The 20,791-nt window shown below is 47.5% G+C and overlaps 1 protein-coding gene across 4 annotated transcripts in view; it reads left to right on the top strand.

Annotated features, from left to right (window-relative positions):
* Positions 1 to 20,791, top strand: part of TSG101 (tumor susceptibility 101) — a 73,951-nt gene that overhangs the window by 32,577 nt on the left and 20,583 nt on the right. Inside the window, exons 6-8 of one of the 4 annotated variants that reach the window (XM_038764807.1) lie at positions 3,249 to 3,315; positions 10,230 to 10,324; positions 17,004 to 17,641. The exons of 1 other annotated variant lie outside the window; for it this stretch is intronic. In XM_038764807.1, coding sequence (XP_038620735.1) covers positions 3,249 to 3,315; positions 10,230 to 10,324; positions 17,004 to 17,581 — 740 coding nt within the window. In that variant the 3' untranslated portion in view covers positions 17,582 to 17,641. Of the gene's footprint in view, positions 1 to 3,248; positions 3,316 to 10,229; positions 10,325 to 17,000; positions 17,642 to 20,791 lie in introns of those variants that run through there. 2 more of the 4 variants (XM_038764806.1, XM_038764808.1) reach the window with 2 other exon arrangements.

The raw sequence follows: 20,791 nt of genomic DNA, 5'->3' as shown, positions 1-20,791 counted from the left end.
CGTCGTACCCTCCCAAGTGCTTAGCACAGTGCTTTGTTCACATTAAGCGCTCAATAAATACAAACGAATGAATGACTGAGTTGTCACATTAAGTGCTTTGTTCACATTAAGCGCTCAATAAATACGAATGAATGACTGAGTTAAGAAGTCACATTAAGTGCTTTGTTCACATTAAGCGCTCAATAAATACGAACGAATGAATGACTGAGTTAAGAAGTGCTATTAAGTGCTTTGTTCACATTAAGCGCTCAATAAATACGAACGAATGAATGACTGAGTTAAGAAGTCCCATTAAGTGCTTTGTTCACATTAAGCGCTCAATAAATATGAATGAATGAATGACTGAGTTAAGTTACATTAAGTGCTTTGTTCACATTAAGCGCTCAATAAATATGAATGAATGAATGAATTAATTAATAAGTCCCGTTAAGTGCTTTGTTCACATTAAGCGCTCAATAAATACGAACGAATGAATGACTGAGTTGTTACATTAAGTGCTTTGTTCACATTAAGTGCTCAATAAATATGAATGAATGAATGAATTAATTAATAAGTCACGTTAAGTGCTTTGTTCACATTAAGCGCTCAATAAATACGAACGAATGAATGACTGAGTTAAGAAGTCACATTAAGTGCTTTGTTCACATTAAGCACTCAATAAATACGAAGGAATGAATGACTGAGTTAATAAATCCCATTAAGTGCTTTGTTCACATTAAGTGCTCAATAAATACGAATGAATGACTGAGTTAAGAAGTCCCATTAAGTGCTTTGTTCACATTAAGCACTCAATAAATACGAAGGAATGAATGACTGAGTTAATAAATCCCATTAAGTGCTTTGTTCACATTAAGCGCTCAATAAATACGAATGAATGAATGTGTTAATAAGTCACATTAAGTGCTCAATAAATACCAATGAATGAGTGAGTTAAGAAGAGCTCGGTAAATATGATTGAATGAATGACATTCTTCTGCATCACTTTTTTTTATGTTTGGTTATTTCAGTGATGCTATGTAGATGGACCAAACAACCAGGTTTTGGGGAGAGAGTTTTTTTTTTTTTAGATTGGGTGCTTAGGGAATTCTTAGGGATCTGGGGCAGAACGTCTCTAGGGGAAAGATTAGGCAGGAGGAAGAGTTCATTATTTTCTAGTCCTGGGCGGTTTAATAATAATAATAATAATAATAATAATAATAATGGCATTTATTAAGCGCTTACTATGTGCACAGCACTGTTCTAAGCAGTGGGGAGGTTACAAGGTGTTCAAGTTGTCCCACGTGGGACTCAGTCTTCTTCCCCATTTTGCAGATGAGGTAACTGGGGCCCAGAGACTTTAAGTGACTTGCCTGAAGTCACACAGCTGACAATTGGCAGAGCAGGGATTTGAACCCATGACCTCTGACTCCAAAGCCTGGGCTCTTTCCACTGAGCCACGCCGCTTCTCTGAGCCGCGATAATAATGATAGCATTTATTAAGCGCTCACTATGTGCAAAGCACCGTTCTAAGCACTGGGGAAGTTACAGGGTGATTAGGTTGTCCCACAGGGGGCTCACAGTCTTAATCCCCATTTTACAGATGAAGGAACTGAGGCCCAGAGAAGTTAAAAGTGACTTTCCCAAAGTCACCCAGCTGACAGTTGGCGGAGTCGGAATTTGAACCCAGGACCTCTGACTCCAAAGCCCGGGCTCTTTCTCCTGAGCCACGCTGCTTAGTTTAGACCAAAGTTTCCTCCCAGCTCCCCGGCCCGAACCAGGATCAACCAGGACACGGTGCCCGGATCCGGATGGGCAGTGCCCGGGGATTGGCACCGAAAGGTGGTGGAGGGACTTGTAATTCCCATTTGGGACTAGCCTGAGTCCTGTCTGTTTAACTTCCCGGTTGCGGTAGCCTCCTCCCTCTGTCCAATGTCTCGTTTGCCCGGCCGTCCCTATATGTTGCCAACTTGTCCTTCCCAAGCGCTTAGTACAGTGCTCTGCGCACAGTAAGCGCTCAATAAATACGGTTGAATGAATGAATGTATGTCTGTACGAAGTCTTGATCCCCATTTTACAGATGAGGGAGCTGAGGCGCAGAGAAGCGACTTGCCCAAAGTCACACAGCTAAGTGGCAGGGCCGGAATTCGAACCCATGACCTCTTGACTTCAAGGCCCGTGCTCATTTATTTATTTTACTTGTACATATCTATTCTATTTATCTTATTTTGTTAGTATGTTTGGTTATGTTCTCTGTCTCCCCCCTTTCAGACTGTGAGCCCGCTGTTGGGTAGGGACTGTCTCTATATGTTGCCAACTTGTAGTTCCCAAGCGCTTAGTACAGTGCTCTGCACATAGTAAGCGCTCAATAAATACGATTGATGATTGATGATGAGCCATGCTGCTTCAGCTGGGTAACTTTGGCCAAGTCACTTCCCTTCTCCAGGCCTCAGTGACCTCATCTGTCAAATGGGGATGGAGACTGTGAGCCCCCCGTGGGACAACCTGCGTGGCTCAGTGGAAAGAGCCTGGGCTTTGGAGTCAGAGGTCGTGGGTTCAAATCCTGGCTCCGCCACTTGTCAGCTGGGTGACTTTGGGCAAGTCACTTCGCTTCCCTGTGCCTTAGTGACCCCATCTGTAAAGTGGGGATGAAGACTGTGAGCCCCACGTGGGACAACCTGATCACCTTGTAACCTCCCCAGTACTTAGAACAGTGCTTTGCACATAGTAAGCGCTTAATAAATGCTGTCATTATTATTATTATTACTATATTTTATTTGTACATATTTATTCTATTTATTTTATTTTGTTAATCTGTTTTGTTGTCTGTCTCCCCTTTCTAGACTGTGAGCCCGCTGTTGGGTAGGGACCGTCTCTATATATTGCCAACTTGTACTTCCCAAGCGCTTAGTCCAGTGCTCTGCGCACAGTAAAGCACTCAACAAATACGATTGAATGAATGAATGAATATATGTATATATGTTTGTACGTCTTTACTATATTTTGTTTGTACATATCTATTCTATTTATTTTGTTAATACGTTTTGTTGTCTGTCTGCCCCTTCTAGACTGTGAGCCCGCTGTTGGGTAGGGACCGTCCCTAGATGTTGCCGACTTGGGCTTCCCAAGCGCTTAGCCCAGTGCTCTGCACACAGTAAGCGCTCAATGAATACAAATGAATGAATGAATGAATGAATGAAATCACGCTCGAACTGCGCCCCAGCAGCAAATGCCAACGTATTGAAAAGTGTAAAAAAAACCCTTGTTTCTAGCTTCCTACATGCCGGGGATGCCGAGCGGAATCTCTCCCTACCCACCGGGACACCCGCCCAACCCAAGGTAAGGAAAATTCGTCTTTTCCATTTTGGCGGGGGAGGAAATCCCGCCGCCGATCCCATTAGGAATCAAAGCGCTGGTGGCCGGAGGGGCGTTAAGATAAGGGGCGGGGGTTGGGATATGATCGCTGGGACTAGACTAACCCTTGGGCGATGGTGGGAAATTTGGTTTTCCCCTTCTGCAAACAGGAAAATCAGGGTCAAGGCCCTTGAAGATGATAAATCGCAGTGGAGAGGCAGAGCGATTATGGTCGCCGTGGGCTGCTCCTCTTTGAGACTGAGCCTGCCTTCCTATGGGCTGGGGTTCCCGTTCAGAGGCGAGATTGAGCCCCCTTTTTCCTCTCCTCAATCAATCAATCAATCGTATTTATTGAGCGCTTAACTGTGTGCAAGAGCACTGGACTAAGCGCTTGGGAAGTACAAGTCGGCAACACATAGAGACGGTCCCTACCCAACAGCGGGCTCACAGTCTAGAAGGGGGAGACAGACAACAAAACCAAGCATACTGACAAAATAGAATAGATATGTACAAGTAAGATAGAGTAATAAATATGTTCAAACATACATACATATATATCCTCCTCCCCATCCCCCCCCGCCCTACCTCCTTCCCCTCCCCACAGCACCTGTATATAATAATAATAATGATGATGATGACATTTATTAAGCGCTTACTATGGGCGCAGCCCTGGGGACGTTACAAGGAGATCAGGTTGTCCCCCGGGGGGCTCACAGTCTTCATCCCCATTTTCCAGATGAGGGAGCTGAGGCCCAGAGAAGTGAAGTGACCTGCCCAAAGTCACACAGCTGGCAGTTGGCGGAGCGGGGATTCGAACCCATGACCCCCGACTCCAAAGCCCGGGCTCTTTCCACTGAGCCACGCTGCTTCTCTGTGTTTGTACAGATTTATCACTCTATTTAACTTGTACATATTTACTGTTCTATTAATTTTGTTACTGATGTGCATCTAGCTTTGATTCCGCCTGTTCTGACGACTTGACACCCGTCCACGTATTTTGTTTTGTCGTCCGTCTCCCCCTTCTAGCCTGTGAGCCCGCTTGTTGGGTAGGGACCGTCTCTCCGTGTTGCCGACTTGGACTTCCCAAGCGCTCAGTCCAGTGCTCTGCACACAGTCAGCGCTCAATCAGTCAATCAAGGGGGAGACAGAGGACAAAACCAAACATACTAACAAAATAAAATAAAAAGAGTAGATATGTACAGGCAAAATAAATAAAGTAATAAATATGTACAAACATATATGCATATAGGAGCCCGCTGTCGGGTAGGGCCCGTCTCTAGGTGTTGCCGACTTGTACTTCCCAAGCGCTCAGTCCAGTGCTCTGCACACAGTAAGCGCTCAATAAATGCGATTGAATGAATGAGCAAACACCATTAAAAAGCAAAAAAATGCCCTCCCCGGCAGCTACTGGACCGCGATGGACCTGTATATATGTTTGTACATATTTGTTACTCTATTTATTCATGTATTTATTTTACTTGTACATATCTATTCTATTTATTTTATTTTGTTAGTATGTTTGTTTTTGTTCTCCGTCTCCCCCTTTCAGACTGTGAGCCCGCTGTTGGGTAGGGACCGTCTCTAGATGTTGCCAACTTGGACTTCCCAAGCGCTTAGTCCAGTGCCCTGCACCCAGTTAAGCGCTCAATCAATGCGATTGGCGACGATGGACCCGGGCCCTCTTTCTGATTCCGCTCTCCTCGCTAATCGTCGCCCAGCCCCGGAGGAGCGGAGAGCGGGGGGTGGGCAGGGGAGGTAGGTGTTCCCTATCCCCAGAGGAAGCGCTCAGTCAATCCCCCTTGGTGGGTTTGGCCCTGGCATTCCGCACCGCTGGTACCACCGGGATTATTCGGATTATTCGGCCCCAAGGCGGTAGGAGATGCCATTTCAAGACGCAGCGGGCTGTAGTGCGTAGAGCCCGGGCCTGGGCATCAGAAGGACCTGAATTCTAGTGCCGACTCCGCCACATTTCATTCATTCAGTCGCATTTATTCTATTTAAGCCATTAATTAATTAATAAATAATATTAATAAATATCAATATAATAATATAGTATAATATAACAGTATTGTATTATATATAACAGCACATTATTATAATATATAACATTATAATATAATATCATAGCATTAATATTAAGTAAATAATTTTAATTCTGTTTTAATATTATTATATTATAATGATAATATATAATGGCATGATATCATATATGATATTATATTATTATGATATATAGTAATATCTGGCTTTATGATATAATATAATGTTAATATCAATGAGTAAATAATTTTAATTCTGTTTTAATATTCTTAAAATGATATGTAATATAATGGTATGATATTATATGTAATATTATATTATAGTATATAATAATATATAACATGATACATACTATTAATATTAATAAGTAAATAATTTTAATTCTGTTTTAATATTATTATATTATAATGATAATACAATATATAATATAATGGTGTGGTGTTATATGTGATATTATATTATTATAATATATAATAATGTATGGTGTTATGATATAATATAATGTTAATATCAATAAGTAAATGATTTTAATTCTGTTTTAATATTCTTATATTATAATAATATGATATATAATATAATGGTATGATATTTTATGTGATATGTTATTATAGTATATAATGATATATAACATTATGATATCATACTCTTGATATTGATAAGTAAATGATTTTAATTCTGTTTCAATATTATTATATTATAATGATAATACAATATATAATGACATGATATCATATATGATATCATATTATTATAATATATGGCATTATGATATAATATTATAATGTTAATATCAATAAGTAAATAATTTTAATTCTGTTTAAATATTCTTATATTATAATAATATGATATATGATGGTATGATATTATATGTAATATTATACTATTATAGTATATAATAATATATAACATGATATAACATGCTATTGATATTAATAAGCAAATAATTTTAATTCTGTTTTGATATTATTATATTATAATGATAATATAATATATGATATAATGGTGTGATTTTATATATGATATTATATTATTATAATATATAATAATATATCGCGTTATGATATAATATAATGTTGATATCAATAAGTAAATGATTTTAATTCTGTTTTAATATTCTTATATTATAATAATATGATATATAATATAATGGTATGATATTATATGTAATATTATATTATTATAGTATATAATAATATATAACATCATGATATAATATTATGCTATTAATATTAATAAGTAAATAATTTTAATTCTGTTCGTTCTGACGACTTCGACACCTGTCTGCGTGTTTTGTTGTCTGTCTCCCCCTTCTAGCCTGTGAGCCCATTGTTGGGTAGGGACCGTCTCAATAATAATAAAGGCATTTATTAAGCACTTACTATGTGCAAAGCACTGTTCTAAACGCTGGGGAGGTTACAAGGTGATCAGGTTGTCCCACGGGGGGCTCACAGTCTTCATCCCCATTTTCCAGATGAGGGAACTGAGGCCCAGAGAAGTGAAGTGACTTACCCACAGTCACACAGCTGACAGTTGGCGGAGCCAGGATTCGTTCATTCATTCAATCATATTGAGCGCTTACTGTGTGCAGAGCACTGTACTAAGCGCTTGGGAAGTACAAGTTGGCAACGTATAGAGACGGTCCCTACCCAACAGCGGGCTCACGGTCTAGAAGGGGGAGACAGACAACAAAACATATTAACAAAATAAAATAAATAAAATAGGTCTGTACAAGTAAAATAAATACATAAATAGAGTAATAAATATGTACAAACATATATACATTCATTCAATCATTTATTGAGCGCTATATCTAGAAAGGGGGAGACAGACAACAAGACAGAACATATTAACAAAATAAAATTAATAGAATATGTACAAATAAAATAGAGTAATAAATCCATACAAACATATATACATTCATTCAGTCATATTTATTGAGCGCTTACTGTGTGCAGAGCAGTGGACTAGTGATCAAACGAGCTGAGGGAAAGGAGTCAAAGGCAGAAGACCGGACGGCCGATGCTGTCGACTTGTACTTCCCAAGCGTGTAGTACAGTGTTCTGCACACAGTAAGCGCTCAGTAAATACGATTGAATGAATGAATGAATTTATTGAGCATTTACTGTGTGCAGAGCACTGTATTAAGCTCTTGGAAAGTACAACTGGGCAACAGCTAGAGACGGTCCCTACCCAACAACGGGCTCACAGTCTAGAAGCAGCCACACGTCTGCTGCGTGACCTTGGGCAAGTCACTTCACTTCTCTGGGCCTCAACGACCTCATCTGTAAAACGGGGTTAGTGGGAACCCCATGTGGGACAGGGACTGTGTCCAACCCGATTTTGGACTTTGAGCCCACTGTTGGGTAGGGACTGTCTCTATATGTTGCCAGCTTGGACTTCCCAAGCGCTTAGTACAGTGCTCTGCACACAGTAAGCGCTCAATAAATACGATTGATTGATGATGATGATTTGCTTGTATCCGCCCCAGCGTTTAGAACAGCGCCCGGCACATAGGAAGCGCCTAACAAGTACCATCCTAATTATTATCATCATCATCAGAGAAGCAGCGTGGCCTAGTGGAAAGAGCACGGTCTTGGGAGCCTGAGGTCATGGGTTTGAATCCCGGCTCTGCCACTTGTCAGCTGGGTGACTTTGGGCAAGTCACTTCACTTCTCTGGGCCTCAGTTCCCTCATCTGTAAAAGGGGGGTGAAGACTGTGAGCCCCACGTGGGACAACCTTGATTCATTCATTCATTCAGTCGTATTTATTGAGCGCTTACTGTGTGCAGAGCACTGTACTAAGCGCTTGGGAAGTACAAGTCGGCAACATATAGAGACGGTCCAGTGTACTGTAGTAACTGTTTGGGAGAGTAGACCGGGGGAAGAGACACAAGTCATGCCCTCCAGGAGTCGACAACCTAATGGGGGAATCTTTATATCACTGATTAACATCAGTGATTAACATCATTTGTTAATGATGTCCCACTGTTGGATAGGGACTGTCTCTATATGTTGCCAGTTTGTACTTCCCAAGCGCTTAGTACAGTGCTCTGCACATAGTAAGCGCTCAATAAATACGATTGATGATGATGTCTGTCTGGCTTTATTTCTATTTATTCTGATGACTTGACACCTGTCCACATGTTTTGTTTTGTTGTCTGTCTCCCCCGCCCTTCTAGGCTGAGCCCATTGTTGGGTGGGGACTGTCTCTATATGTTGCCGACTTGTACTTTTGAAGCGCTCAGTACAGTGCCCTGCACACAGTAAGCGCTCAATAAATGCGATTGAGTGAATGAATAGCAAGCGCTTAACAAATGCCATCATTATTATTATTAGCCCGCTGTTGGGTAGGGACCGTCTCTATATGTTGCCAACTTGTACTTCCCAAGCGCTTAGTACAGCGCTCTGCACACAGTAAGTGCTCAATAAATACAATTGAATGAATGAATAGTAAGCGTGACTGTGAGCCCGCTGTTGGGTAGGGACCGTCTCTATATGTGGCCAACTTCCCAAGCGCTTAGTACAGTGCTCTGCACGCAGTAAGCGCTCAATAAATACGATTGAATGAATGAATAGCAAGCGCTTAACAAACGCCATCATTATTAGTATTAGCCTGCTGTTGGGTAGGGACTGTCTCTATATGTTGCCAACTTGTACTTCCCAAGTGCTTAGTAGAGTGCTCTGCACACAGTAAGCGCTCAATAAATACGATTGAATGAATAGTAAGCGAGACTGTGAGCCTGCTGTTGGGTAGGGACCGTCTCTATATGTGGCTGACTTGTACTTCCCAAGTGCTTAGTACAGTGCTCTGCACGCAGTAAGCACTCAATAAATATGATTGACTGAATAGCAAGTGAGACTGTGAGCCCGCTGTTGGGTAGGGACCGTCTCTATATGTGGCCAACTTGGACTTCCCAAGCACTTAGTACAGTGCTCTGCACGCAGTAAGTGCTCAGTAAATGTGATTGAATGAATAAATGAATGAATAGTAAGCGAGACTGTGAGCCCGCTGTTGGGTAGGGACTGTCTCTATATGTGGCCGACTTGTACTTCCCAAGCGCTTAGTACAGCGCTGTGCACGCAGTAAGCGCTCAATAAATACGACTAAATGAATGAATGAATAGTAAGCGAGACTGAGCCCGCTGTTGGAGGGACCGTCTCTACATGTGGCCAACTTGGACTTCCCAAGCGCTTAGTACAGCACTCTGCACACAGTAAGCGCTCAATAAATGCGATTGACTGAATGAATGAAGAGTAAGCGAGACTGTGAGCCTGCTGTTGGGTAGGGACCGTCTCTAAATGTGGCCGACTTGGACTTCCCAAGCGCTTAGTACAATGCTGTACGCACAGTAAGCGCTCAATAAATATATGATTGAATGAATGAATGAATATTAAGCGAGACTGTGAGCCTGCTGTTGGGTAGGGACTGTCTCTATATGTGGCCGGCTTGGACTTCCCAAGCGCTTACTACAGCGCTCTGCACACAGTAAGTGCTCAATAAATACGATTGAATGAATGAATAGTAAGCGAGACTGTGAGCCTGCTGTTGGGTAGGGACCGTCTCTATATGTGGCCGACTTGGACTTCCCAAGCGCTTACTACAGCGCTCTGCACACAGTAAGCGCTCAATAAATACGATTGAATGAATGAATAGTAAGCGAGACTGTGAGCCCGCTGTTGGGTAGGGACCGTCCCTATGTGTGGCCAACCTGGACTTCCCAAGCGCTTAGTCCAGCGCTCTGCACGCAGTAAGCGCTCAATAAATGCGATTGAATGAATGAACAAATGAACAAACATTGTCATTAGCATCGCTAACGTGGTTTCCCCGTGGTGACGCTTCTGTGTGTTTCTCTGCGCAGCGGCTATCCGGCCTACCCCTACCCACCGGGCCCTCAGTATCCCGCCACGACCAGCACCCAGCACTACCCCGCCCAGCCCCCCGGGACCACCATAGGTGAGTAAAACCCTTCCCGCCCCTCCCTGGTCGGCGGTCTCGGGATCCGGAGCCGGAATCGAGGGGGTCGGCCGGGCGCGGTTAAGGCGGCGAGGGAACGGGGCCGTGCCCTCTCCTCGGCGGCGGGCCGCCGCGCCCCTTTGCCCTTGACGTGAGTCGAGTGAGGAAGCCCGGGGTTTGGCCGGTCGAGGGGGAGAGGCCAGGAGGAACGGCTTTAATCCCCATTTTCCAGACGAGGTAACTGAGGCCCAGAGTAGTGAAGTGACTTGCCCAAAGCCACACAGCTGACAGCTGATTTGAACCCATGACCTCTGACTCCAAAGCCCGGGCTCTTTCCGCTGAGCCACGCTGCTTCTCTGGGCCTCGGTGACCTCATCTGGAAAATGGGGATTAAGATTGTGAGCCCCGCGTGGGACAACCCGATCACCTTGTACCCTTCCCAGCGCTTAGAACAGTGCTTGGCACATAGTAAGCGCTTAACAGATGCCATCATCAACGGTGGAAGGAAGCGACTTCTCCGGGCCGCCCCTCGGCCCCCGACCGTGGCCACTTGGCCGGCCGGAGAAATGGCTCTGAAATGCCATTGTTAGACTTTTAGACTGTGAGCCCACTGTTAGGTAGGGACCGTCTCTATATGTTGCCAACTTGGACTACCCAAGCGCTTAGTACAGTGCTCTGCACACAGTAAGCGCTCAATAAATACGATTGATTGATTGATTGTTCCTCCCGGGTGAATCACCTCTTCCTGCTGCCTTTAAGTCACCCCTTTTGTCTGCCTCATGGAACGGCCCCTCTCTTCAGTCGATTGTTTGCATCAGTGCTTAGAACAGTGCTTTGCATTAATTAATAATAATACTAATAGTAATAATGGCACTTATTAAGTGCTTACTATGTGCAAAGCACTGTTCTAAGCGCTGGGGAGGTAACAAGGTGATCAGGTTGTCCCACGTGGGGGCTCACAGTGCCTCATGGAACGGCCCCTCCCTTCAGTCGATCGTTTGCATCAGTGATTAGAACAGTGCTTTGCGTTAATAATAATAATAATAATAATAGTAATGATGGCATTTATTAAGCGCTTACTATGTGCAAAGCACTGTTCTAAGCGCTGGGGAGGTAACAAGGTGATCAGGTTGTCCCACGTGGGGGCTCACAGTGCCTCAGGGAACGGCCCCTCCCTTCAGTCGGACGTTTGCATCAGTGCTTAGAACAGTGCTTTGCAATAATAATAATAATAATAATAATAATAATGGCATTTATTAAGCGCTTACTATGTGCAAAGCACTGTTCTAAGCGCTGGGGAGGTAACATGGTGATCAGGTTGTCCCACCTGGGGGCTCACAGTGCCTCATTGAACGGCCCCTCCCTTCATTCGATCGTTTGCATCAGCGCTTAGAACAGTGCTGTGCATTAATAATAACAATAATAATAATGGCACTTATTAAGCGCTTACTATGTGCAAAGCACTATTCTAAGCGCTGGGGAGGTAACAAGGTGATCAGGTTGTCCCACGGGGGTGCTCACAGTGCCTCAGGGAACGGCCCCTCCCTTCAGTCGGTCGTTTGCATCAGCGCTTAGAACAGTGCTGTGCATTAATAATAATAATAATAATAATGGCATTTATTAAGTGCTTACTATCATCATCAATCGTATTTATTGAGCGCTTACTATGTGCAGAGCACTGTACTAAGCGCTTGGGAAGTACTAATTGGCAACATATAGAGACAGTCCCTACCTAGCAGTGGGCTCACAGTCTAAAAGGGGGAGACAGAGAACAAAACCAAACATACTAACAAAATAAATAGGATAGATATGTGCAAATAAAAAAAGTAAATAGAGTAATAAATATGTACAAACATATATACAGGATATACATATATACAGGATATGTATATACTATGTGCAAAGCACTGTTCTAAGCGCTGGGGAGGATACAGGGTGATCAGGTTGTCCCACGGGGGGCTCACAGTCTTCATCCCCATTTTCCCGATGAGGGAACCGAGGCCCAGAGAGGTGAAGTGGCTTGCCCTAGGTCACCCAGCTGACAATTGGCAGAGCCGGGACTCGAACCTGTGACCTCGGACCCCAAAGCCCGGGCTCTGTCCACCGAGCCACGCTTCTTCTCTACTAAATGCCTCTCTACTAAATGCCATTATTATTATTATTATTACTATTATTATTGTTGTTCTGTAATGGTGGCTGGAGGTCCAGTTCCTCCTGTTGTAGCGGCGTGGTCTGTTTCCCCCTGGATACATCGCCGTGGATTTTGGGGGAGGGCCGGACCAGACCCCCACGCCGCAAGTTTTTCCCCGGAAAAGCTCCCCTCCTACACACATCATCGGCTTTCGCCAGGGCCGCCTCCAAGTCTTTAGCATCCGCGTCTCCCGGGGATCCGGGGCTTTCCGGGTTGTCTTTCCGGGGGAGGCGTCACCGTCCGGTCATCACCAGTCGTATTTTTTGAGCGCTTACTGCGTGCAGAGCACTGTACTAAGCGCTTAGTCCGGTCGCCGCTGTTCGTCCCTGTCGATAAGTTTTCTTCAAACATTCCCCCCACCGCCTTCCTCCCCACAGCACCTGTATATATGTATAGATGTCTGTACGGATTTATTACACCATTTATTTTATTTGTGCATGGTTATTCGATTAATTTTACTTTGCTGATGCGTTTGGTTGTCTGTCTCCCCCTTCTAGACTGTGAGCCCACTGTCGGGTAGGGACCGTCTCTGTATGGACTTCCCAAGCGCTTAGCACAGTGCTCTGCACACAGGAAGCGCTCAATAAATACGACTGAATGAATGAATGAGTGAAAGATAAGCTGAGTAACCTCGACCTCTGTTCTGGTCACTGTCTCTCTGTTGAGCCCATAGGGAGGAGAAGGCCAGGAACGATGTCGAGAATACAACTTGGACTTCCCAAGCGCTTAGTACAGTGCTCTGCACACAGTAAGCGCTCAGTAAATACGATTGATGATGATGATGTACGGATTTATTACCCCATTTATTTTATTTGTGCACGTTTAATCGATTAATTTTATTTTGCTGATGCGTTTGGTTGTCTGTCTCCCCCTTCTAGACTGTGAGCCCGCTGTCGGGTAGGGGACCGTCTCTGTATGGACTTCCCAAGCGCTTAGGACAGTGCTCTGCACACAGGAAGGGCTCAATAAATACGACTGAATGAATGAATGGGTGAAAGATAAGCTGGCTAACCTCGACCTCGGTTCAGGTCACTGTCTCTCTGTTGAGCCCGTAGGGAGGAGAAGGCCAGGAACGATGTCGAGAATACAACTTGGACTTCCCAAGTGCTTAGTCCAGTGCTCTGCACACAGTAAGCGCTCAATAAATACGATTGATGATGATCAGTGTATTCTTTCCAAGGGTCCAATGATCTGTTTGCCCAAAGGAAGTGCTTGTACATATTTATTACTCTATTAATTGATTTATTTTACTTGCACATATCTATTCTATTTATTTTATTTTGCTAGTATGTTTGGCTTTGTTCTCTGTCTCCCCCCTTCTAGACTGTGAGCCCACTGTTGGGTAGGGACCGTCTCTAGATGTTGCCAACTTGGACTTCCCAAGCGCTTAGTCCAGTGCTCTGCACACAGGAAGCGCTCAATAAATACGATTGATTGATTGGGGGAGTGGCCATTCATTCGATCAAACTGAGCGCTTACCGTGTGCAAATGACTGCACTAAGCGCTTGGGAGAGTACAGTATAACAGCAGTAGGCGTGATTGATTGATTGGGGGAGTGGCCATTCATTCGCTCAAACTGAGCGCTTACCGTGTGCAAATGACTGTACTAAGCGCTTGGGAGAGTACAGTATAACAGCAGTAAGCGTGATTGATTGATTGATTGGGGGAGTGGCCATTCATTCACTCAAACTGAGCGCTTACCGTGTGCAAATGACTGTACTAAGTACAGTATAACAGCAGTAAGCGCTCAATAAATACGATTGATTGAACAGCAGCCACCCCGACGCCTCAGGGGGAAAGGTTTTGGATCAGTTGGCGGGAAGCCCGGACGTTGACTACCGGGGGGCCGGGGGAGAGACCCCTCCGACCGGGACTGTGGTCCGATTCATCGGCCGCCGAGCTGGAGGAGGGAGACGGTTGTAGGGGGCAGGAATAGTCCTTGCTCAGGGACGGGCGGCGAAGCACTCGGATCGCTTGGAAGCGAGGGTCGGGAGAGGGAACGTTCCCTAGACGGCTCCGGGAATCGCATCCGGGGGAGGGCTAGTCACGTCGTTCGAGGGGTGGTCGCGGGCACCGTCCGTTTGTAACGCGCTTCGATGCTAGAGTACTTTCAGCACGGGTAATCATCATCATCAATCGTATTTATTATCCCCTCCTCGTGATGAATTAACACGCTTTGTAAATACCGTAACATCTCTGGACTTGCCACGGCTCTTCCTTTCCCGCGTACTTCCCGGAGGTTGTGCGGTGCAGAGCAAGTGTCTCTGAAACTGACCGGAGTAAGGGAAAACATGTGGGAGCGGGATTCGGACATTAGGTGACGTTATCCTAAAGCGGCGAGGCTCCAGGTTGGCCCTGTGAATCGTGATTCTGTCCTAGACCCTGGCAGTATCCGGGTTTAACAAAAATGAAACCAGTCGTTTGACTCATCAGGTTTACGGGCCGCGAGGCTCGACGGGTCAGAGAGGAGAAGCCTCTGTCCCGGAAGGCGCTCCGAGCCATCACCTTGTATCCTTCCCGGCGCTTAGAACAGCGCTTTGCACGTAGTAAGCGCTTAACAAATGCCGTCATCATCATCATCAGCCCGTGTCCGGGGACAGGAAGGCGTCTTTCGGTGCTCACGTGGCATGAGCGGCTGCCGGTCTTGGATGTAGTAGTCTCTCGCTGCTCGAAGATGAAGTTGAGAACGGTCGGAGACACCGCAGACCTTGCCCGGGGCGGGGGCCTTGGGAACTGACGTGGATCCTGGCCTTCGATGGCCGGCGAGGGAATCGTTCGGAGCAGCCGGGCGGAGCCAAGCGACGCAAGAGAACGGCTGGAAATCTGGAGGTTCAACGTCCGAGTCGTCCGTTCCCCGCCGGGATCCCGGGGCCCGGCGGCCGTGTCCTTGGAGCGCGACTCGGGCGTCGTCCGGGCGGTATTCCCGGCCTGTCCCTCTGGTCCGGTCGGCGAACGTGACAATGACGCTGGTGGATTTAGAAGCAGCGTGGCCCGGCGGAAAGAGGTCGGGCCTGGGAGACGGAAGGACCGGGGTCCTCATCCCAGCTCCGCCACTTGACTACCGGGTAACCTTCGTCGCTTCGCCGGGCCTCAGTTCAATATCCTTCTAGACCGTGAGCCCGCTGTTGGGTCGGGACCATTGGCGGAGCTGGGATTTGAACCCATGACCTCTGACTCCAAAGCCCAGGCTCTTTCCACTGAGCCACACTTCTCTGTGCCTCGGTGACCTCATCTGGAAAATGGGGATTGAGATTGTGAGCCCCACACGGGACAGCCTGATCACCTTGTATCCTTCCCAGCGCTTAGAACAGTGCTTTGCACATAGTAAGCGCTTAACAAATGCCATCATCATCATCATCATCCTTTGGGAGCCGTTTGTCCGCCGGTTTTTATCCCACACCTCTCGAACCGGTCGATTCTTTCTGTCTGGATATTTCCCAGGTGTGGCGAATTCCCCGTGCTGCAAGTGTTTCCGTATTTGTCTCTCTCACGGTGCAACTCTCATAGCCCTGGTGAGGTGGGATGTACATATTTATTCTATTTATTTTATTGGGTTTATATGTTTACTTTGGTTGTCTGTCTCCCCCTTCTAGACTGTGAGCCCGCCGTTGGGTAGGGACCGTCTCTCTACGTTGCCAACGTGGACTTCCCAAGCGCTTAGTACAGTGCTCTGCACACAGTATGCGCTCAATAATTATGATGGATTGATTGACCGTCTCTATATGTTGCCGACTTGTACTTCCCAAGCGCTTAGTCCAGTGCTCTGCACACAGTAAGCGCTCAATAAATACGACTGAATGAATCTGGAAGATGGGGATGAAGACTGTGAGCCCCGTGTGGGCCAGGGACCGCGTCCCGCCTGGTTAGCTTGTATCTGCCCCGGCGCTTAGTACAGTGCCCGGTACATAGTAAGCGCTTAACAGATACCATAAAAAAAAGGCGCTGGGGAGAGATATCGGGGGAGGGCGACGGATTTGTGATCTCCAAACTCGTCTCTTCCCTAAAATGATGGCAGAGTGTGTGCGCTTATGAAAACCACCTCCTTGCTTCCCCTCGGAAGATGGGCCAAAAAGAAAGCGGAATTTGGATTTCTTTCCTTTTTCTTTTATTTCCCCGGTCCCTAGACTGTGAGCCCGCTGTTGGGTAGGGGCCGTCTCCCTATGTTGCCAACTTGTACTTCCCAAGCGCTTAGCACACAGTAAGCGCTCAATAAATACGATTGAATGAATGAATGAATGAACAAATGCAGACCTCCTTTTTTTTCCATCAGAAGGGAAGGAAGGTAAAGTTTTCCCCATCCCCCGGATGGAACCCAGTCTGCATCTCGCATCCCGAGAGAGCCTCTTGGGAGTAGACCACGAACCTTTCCAGCCTGGGCCGCCTCTAAAACCGGGCTCTCTCCCAGCAGAGCGGCCCGACCGCCGGGCGGTTGTGAAGGACGCGTCCCGGGGAAAGCATTAACTCTTGTTTGTGTTCTCTTAATAGCAGATGGCCGAAGAAGGCAGAAGCAGGTATGGATTTGTGGTCATTCGTATGTTTTCTGGGCAGAAAAGCGGGCCCTCAAGAGAAGCTTTGGGCCCCAGCTGGGCATTCGAGTGGAGGATGCCAAGCTTCACTGGCTAGGCAAAAGTGGCATGATGTGGGATCAGTTGATTCCCACCCTGATTCAGTCCCGGCGGCGCCTGCCGGACCCCGACGTGCTGGTGGTCCACCTGGGCGGCAACGACCTGGGGGCCACCCGGTTGCTGGACATCATCATCCGCATGAAGAAGGATTTCGGCTTCATCAAGCAGATGTTCAAGCACGTGGTCCCCGTGTGGTCCAACATCATCCCCCGCAAGGCCTGGAACCAGGAGAAGCCCCAGAAGGTCATGGATAAGTGTCGGAAGAAGGTGAACGGGGAAGTGGGCAGCTTCCTGAAGCTGCTGGGAGGTTGCGTGGTCAAGCACGAGTCCCTGGTCCCCGAGTCGCCGGGCCTGTTCCACCTGGACGGCGTCCTCCTGTCGGAGAGCGGCACCGACGTCTTCAACCTGGACCTGCTCAGCGTCTTGGAGACTCTGATCTGACTCGGGGGACCCGGCGGGGGCCCGCGGCTCGACGGGGCACCTCTCCGGACCGACGCGGGGGCCGGGGAGAGGGCCCGGGTGGGGCGGGGGGGGTCCCGTCGCTGAGCGATGCCCGTCCCCGGGGCGGGGGGACGTTCCGCTGCCCAACAGGACCCGTTTGATACCCCATTTTGTACCCGGAGTCTTGCTTGTAATTTATTGAAATAGATGCTGTCAGATAGGTTAGGTCTCTGGGTTTGACTCTCCCCCCGCCCCCCGCCCTTATTTTCTTCTTTAATTCGTCGTGTTCGAAACAGCTGGGCAAAGAAACGATTTGCTTCTGGAAATGCCGTCTTTAAGAGCCTCTCCCTCTCTGACACTAAAAATGGGTCGTCTGTTCCCTTTCCGGAGGATGGGCTTCGGGGGGGCGGATTTTCCCTTCCTGTTTCTAACGTAACTGAAATTAGTATTCTTTTGTTTTGAGGGATTTTGTGCCCTTTGTTGGATGTGCATTTGATGTACAATCTCCCCCCGCCCCCCCACCCCAACGGGATCAACATTGGAGGTAGGAACTTGGGTGAGAGGATAGTGATACCCGGTAGTTTTGCACATTTTGTTTTTGGTCAGGAGCTTTAAGTTCTTCTTCTTTTTTTATCATGATTATTGGTGGGAAGAGGTTGGGTTGTTGGAGCTGAGTTGGTTTACCAAAAAATGTGTGTATGCATATATATGCAAATATATGTGTATATATTCAAACCCTTCCCCGTGTAATTAGGCCCTAAATTTCTTTTTAGTTGTCTCTAGCACCGCAGACCGTGCTAGTCTTTGTGATCTCGTACAAATAAAACTGCCTCATTTACCCACCGCCCCCCGGCAGTGTTTTGATTTATGCTTTTCACGGGGAAAGTTTTTCTGTTTTTATTTTTGGGCGGGGAAGGGTGGGGGGGAAGCAGATCCAACTTTTTCACTACATGGAAAAAAAAATCACATCACACGATCTTAACCGCTCGCGGAATTGGCGCTGGGCCAACCGGAATCACCGAACTGTATACTTTGAATGTACTAAAGGTTGCAACCCAATAAAACGGATTCCAAAAAGTAACTGAGACCGCTCAGCAGATGAAGAGTCCGTCCGTCCGGGGGAACTCCCATCGTGAAATAAGCGGTTTATTACATCACATTGATTCAAATGGTGGCCCGGGGTGGGGGGGAATGGTTAAAGGCGGCCGACACGCACCCTTGTGAAAACGGCTTCAGGAGCTTGGCCGGTCTAGTCCGCGTCCTCCTTACCGAGGAGCGGGAGGGAAGGGTGCTCGTCTGTTTTTCCCCCTCGTGCTTTTATTAATGTTAATAACGATGGCGTTGGTTAAGCGCTTACCGGGTGCCAAGCACTGAGCGCCGAAGGATTTGCGCCCTGTTGCGTCCGTTCTGCGTCCGGGATCCCAGAAAAATGATCCAGAGGATGGAGGAGCACCGTACGTGCCGTCTCTCCTGGAGGTCCCAACCCGCGGCGCCCGGCTCGGGCAAGTGAGAAGAGTGGCACGCAAAGCGAAGCTTCTTCTGCACCGGGCGGCCTTAACGACGGACCCGACCCCCTCGGACGGAGGGCGTGGGGAGGAGGCCGAGCCCACCGGACTCTCCCTCGGGGGTCGGCCTGCCTCCCCTTTCCCCGCTTCAAAAAAGCGTCGGGTTTGGGGGGGCCGCCCACCGGCGAAGAGATCGGCGCGTCCGGAAGCTCGACACGGGGGCCGGGGGCGACCGGAGTCCTGCGGTGCCGCGGAAGCCTGGCTTGACGTCTCCCGACGGACGGGGGTTGGCGGAGACGAGGCTCGAGGCCGAGGATGCCCGCGTCGTCCGAGCCGGGGACCGAATGAAGTTCCGCCACGACCGTCTCCGGAAAGAAACGGTCTTCCCACGTCACGGCTTTCGTTTTCCCGAGGAGAAGCGTGTGGCGCCGGGCATTTTGGAGGAAGGCGTCCCACGAGATGGGCCCGGGGTTCGATCGGGGGCCCAACGGCCTCGTTGAAGACAGACGAGCGCGGGGCCAACGTCCGTGCCAACGCTAAGGAGATGGGGCTGTACCAGAATTGAGGTCAATGGATCGTATCCATCTGGTGACTGCCATTCCGTGTTTATAGTCCTGTCTGTTTCCCCCTTCTAGACTGTAAGCTCCTTAAGGGCAGGGAACGGGTCTGCCGATTCGACTGTAGTAGTCTCCCGAGCACTTAGTTCAGCAGGCAGGAAGCGCTCGATGAATAGCGGCGGTCGACCAGAAAGAGGATGTTGTGTCTCCGGGAGACAGTGTAGCCTGATGGAAAGAACGCGGGTCTCCGGGTCAGGAGAGCCGGAGCTTGGTCCCAGCTTCACCCTGAACTTCTCTGGGCCTCTCTTTCTCTTAATAATAATAATAATGGTATTTATTAATTAATAATTATAATAATAATGGCATTTACTAAGCACTTATTATGTGCAAATCACTGTTCTAAGCGCTGGGGAGGTTACAAGGTGATCAGGTTGTCCCCCGGGGGGCTCACAGTCTTAACCCCCATTTTACAGATGAGGCAACCGAGGCCCAGAGAAGCCAAGTGACTCGCCCAAAGTCACCCAGCTGACAACTGGCGGAGCCGGGATTTGAACCCACGACCTCCGGCTCCGAAGCCCGTGCCCTTTCCGCCGAGCCACGCTGCCTCTCTTCCGTGTGAGCCCGTCGTTGGGCGGGGATTATCTTTCTCTGTTGCCGAATTATCCTTTCCAAGCGCTTAGTACAGCGCTCTGCACGCAGGAAGCGCGCAATAAATAGGAATGAATGAATGGGGATGAGGTGCCTGTTGGAGTGGGAGCCCCGTGTGGGACAGAGGCTGCGTCTGCTCCGACTATGTTTTCTTCCCTAGTGCTCCGGCCCCGGGGGAAGCGTTTAATAAATACGTACCGTAGGTGTTGAGCGATGTGAATAGTTACTTTTTGCTTTCCCAAGAGGCCGTCCCTGACTAAGCCCTCGTTTCCTCTTCTTCCACTTCCTTCTGCTTCACTCCGATCCGCTCCCTCTATTCATCCCTCCCTCGGCCCCAGAGCACTTAGGTCCCTATCCGTGATTTATTCCGTTATATTGACAGTGCCTTGCACGCGGTGAGCGCCCAATAAATAGGATTGATCGATTGGTGAAAGGTGGTGAACGGAAGGTGTTTTGGACTCGTCCGGTGATGGTCTTCCTTGGCATCCTTGGGTCTTAAG

Source organism: Tachyglossus aculeatus, chromosome 22, assembly GCF_015852505.1.
Source record: "Tachyglossus aculeatus isolate mTacAcu1 chromosome 22, mTacAcu1.pri, whole genome shotgun sequence".
Classification (NCBI taxonomy): domain Eukaryota; kingdom Metazoa; phylum Chordata; class Mammalia; order Monotremata; family Tachyglossidae; genus Tachyglossus; species Tachyglossus aculeatus.
Note: the sequence above shows the minus strand (reverse complement) of the source record. Positions and strands in the feature narration are given on the sequence as shown.